The sequence below is a fragment of the Etheostoma cragini genome, chromosome 13, assembly GCF_013103735.1.
Source record: "Etheostoma cragini isolate CJK2018 chromosome 13, CSU_Ecrag_1.0, whole genome shotgun sequence".
Classification (NCBI taxonomy): Eukaryota; Metazoa; Chordata; class Actinopteri; order Perciformes; family Percidae; genus Etheostoma; species Etheostoma cragini.
The window spans coordinates 26080684-26082031 of NC_048419.1; the positions used below are offsets into that span (position 1 = coordinate 26080684).

The 1348-nt window shown below is 43.0% G+C and overlaps 1 protein-coding gene across 1 annotated transcript in view; it reads left to right on the forward strand.

The window, feature by feature from the left end:
* Positions 1–1348, forward strand: part of pwwp2a (PWWP domain containing 2A) — a 4536-nt gene that overhangs the window by 1007 nt on the left and 2181 nt on the right. Inside the window, exon 2 of the mRNA XM_034890900.1 lies at positions 607–763. Coding sequence (XP_034746791.1) covers positions 607–763 — 157 coding nt within the window. The remainder of the gene's footprint in view (positions 1–606; positions 764–1348) is intronic.

Here is a 1348-nt window from a genome sequence, read left to right on the forward strand (position 1 = left end):
TATATATATATATTAGATACAACTTTATTGTCATTACATAGGTACATGTACAGGTACATGTACAGGTACAGGTAAAAGGCAACGAAATGCAGTTTGGGTCTAACCAGAAGTGCAATAGCAGTAAATGCAGGACATGTATATGTACTGGATAAATATAGAGATGAATACCATGAGATGAATATACTATTATAAACAGAATTTTACAGATGGGTTTGTCCTATGAATATAAAATATAGATAACAAGTATTGTGAGCAAGATTTTCAGCAGGATAAGTAATGAATATAATATACAGTTGGATATTACTAGAAGTAGAAATTTTACAGATATGTACAATGAACATAATATACTAATGGTTTACAGAGTTTACAGGTGAATATGTACTATGAATATATTTACAGGCGGCTATAAATAAAGTTTGGGCCGAAGCTATCTGAATTAAAGTGCAGTGGAAAGTAATGTTATATTACAGTTAAAGTACGGTGTTGCAGATTTACATGTAAACAGAACGCAGCTGCTGCCCAGTTGGTCAGGATGCTTTCTACAGCACAGCGATAGAAGTTCACCAGGATAGTCAAGGAAAGCTGACTCTTCCTCAGTGTCCTCAGGAAGAAAAGGCGCTGGGGAGCCTTCTTGACCAGGCAGGAGGTGTTGGTTGACCAGGACATGTCCACCGAGCGAGACGGGTATGGCTCTAGCATGGAGCGTCCCATGTCATCCGTCCCTTCTCATGCGGTCCCGTATCATGCCGAGGTGTGTCCAACGGTAAATTCAGAGGGTCAAAAATACTAAATCAGGAATAGTTTTCCAGATGGAGTCAAGAGAAAATTCGCGATCACGTTTGTTGAAATCAATTGCAAAACGTTAAAAACTGTTAAAGTAACAATTTTGCCGTTCACATAGTTTGCTCATTTCTGAATGTTATGGTTGTGTTGTTCCATGTTAACGTGGCTACATCTGATAAAACCTCCATCAGCAAAGCAGACGTTTCTGTGACTAACGGCAGGATCTCCTGAGGAGGGATAACAAGGATCTGGTTTTGCACACAACAAGAACCAGAATACAAAGACGCTTTTTAATTCTAGATTCTAGATTGTTTTCACACTTCACCGGGACATCGCTGCAGATACAACTGATCATCAGCATGACGAGAGCATTCGACTGTACAGCTCTACTGGGGCTGCCTCGGCCGTCGGGTCTCTGGGACCCGGGCCAGAATGCTGTCGGGTCTCTGGGACCCGGGGCAGAATGCTGTCGGGTCTCTGGATCCCAGGGCAGAATGCTGTCGGGTCTCTGGGACCCGGGGCAGAATGCTGTCAGGTCTCTGGGACCCGGGGCAGAATGCTGTCG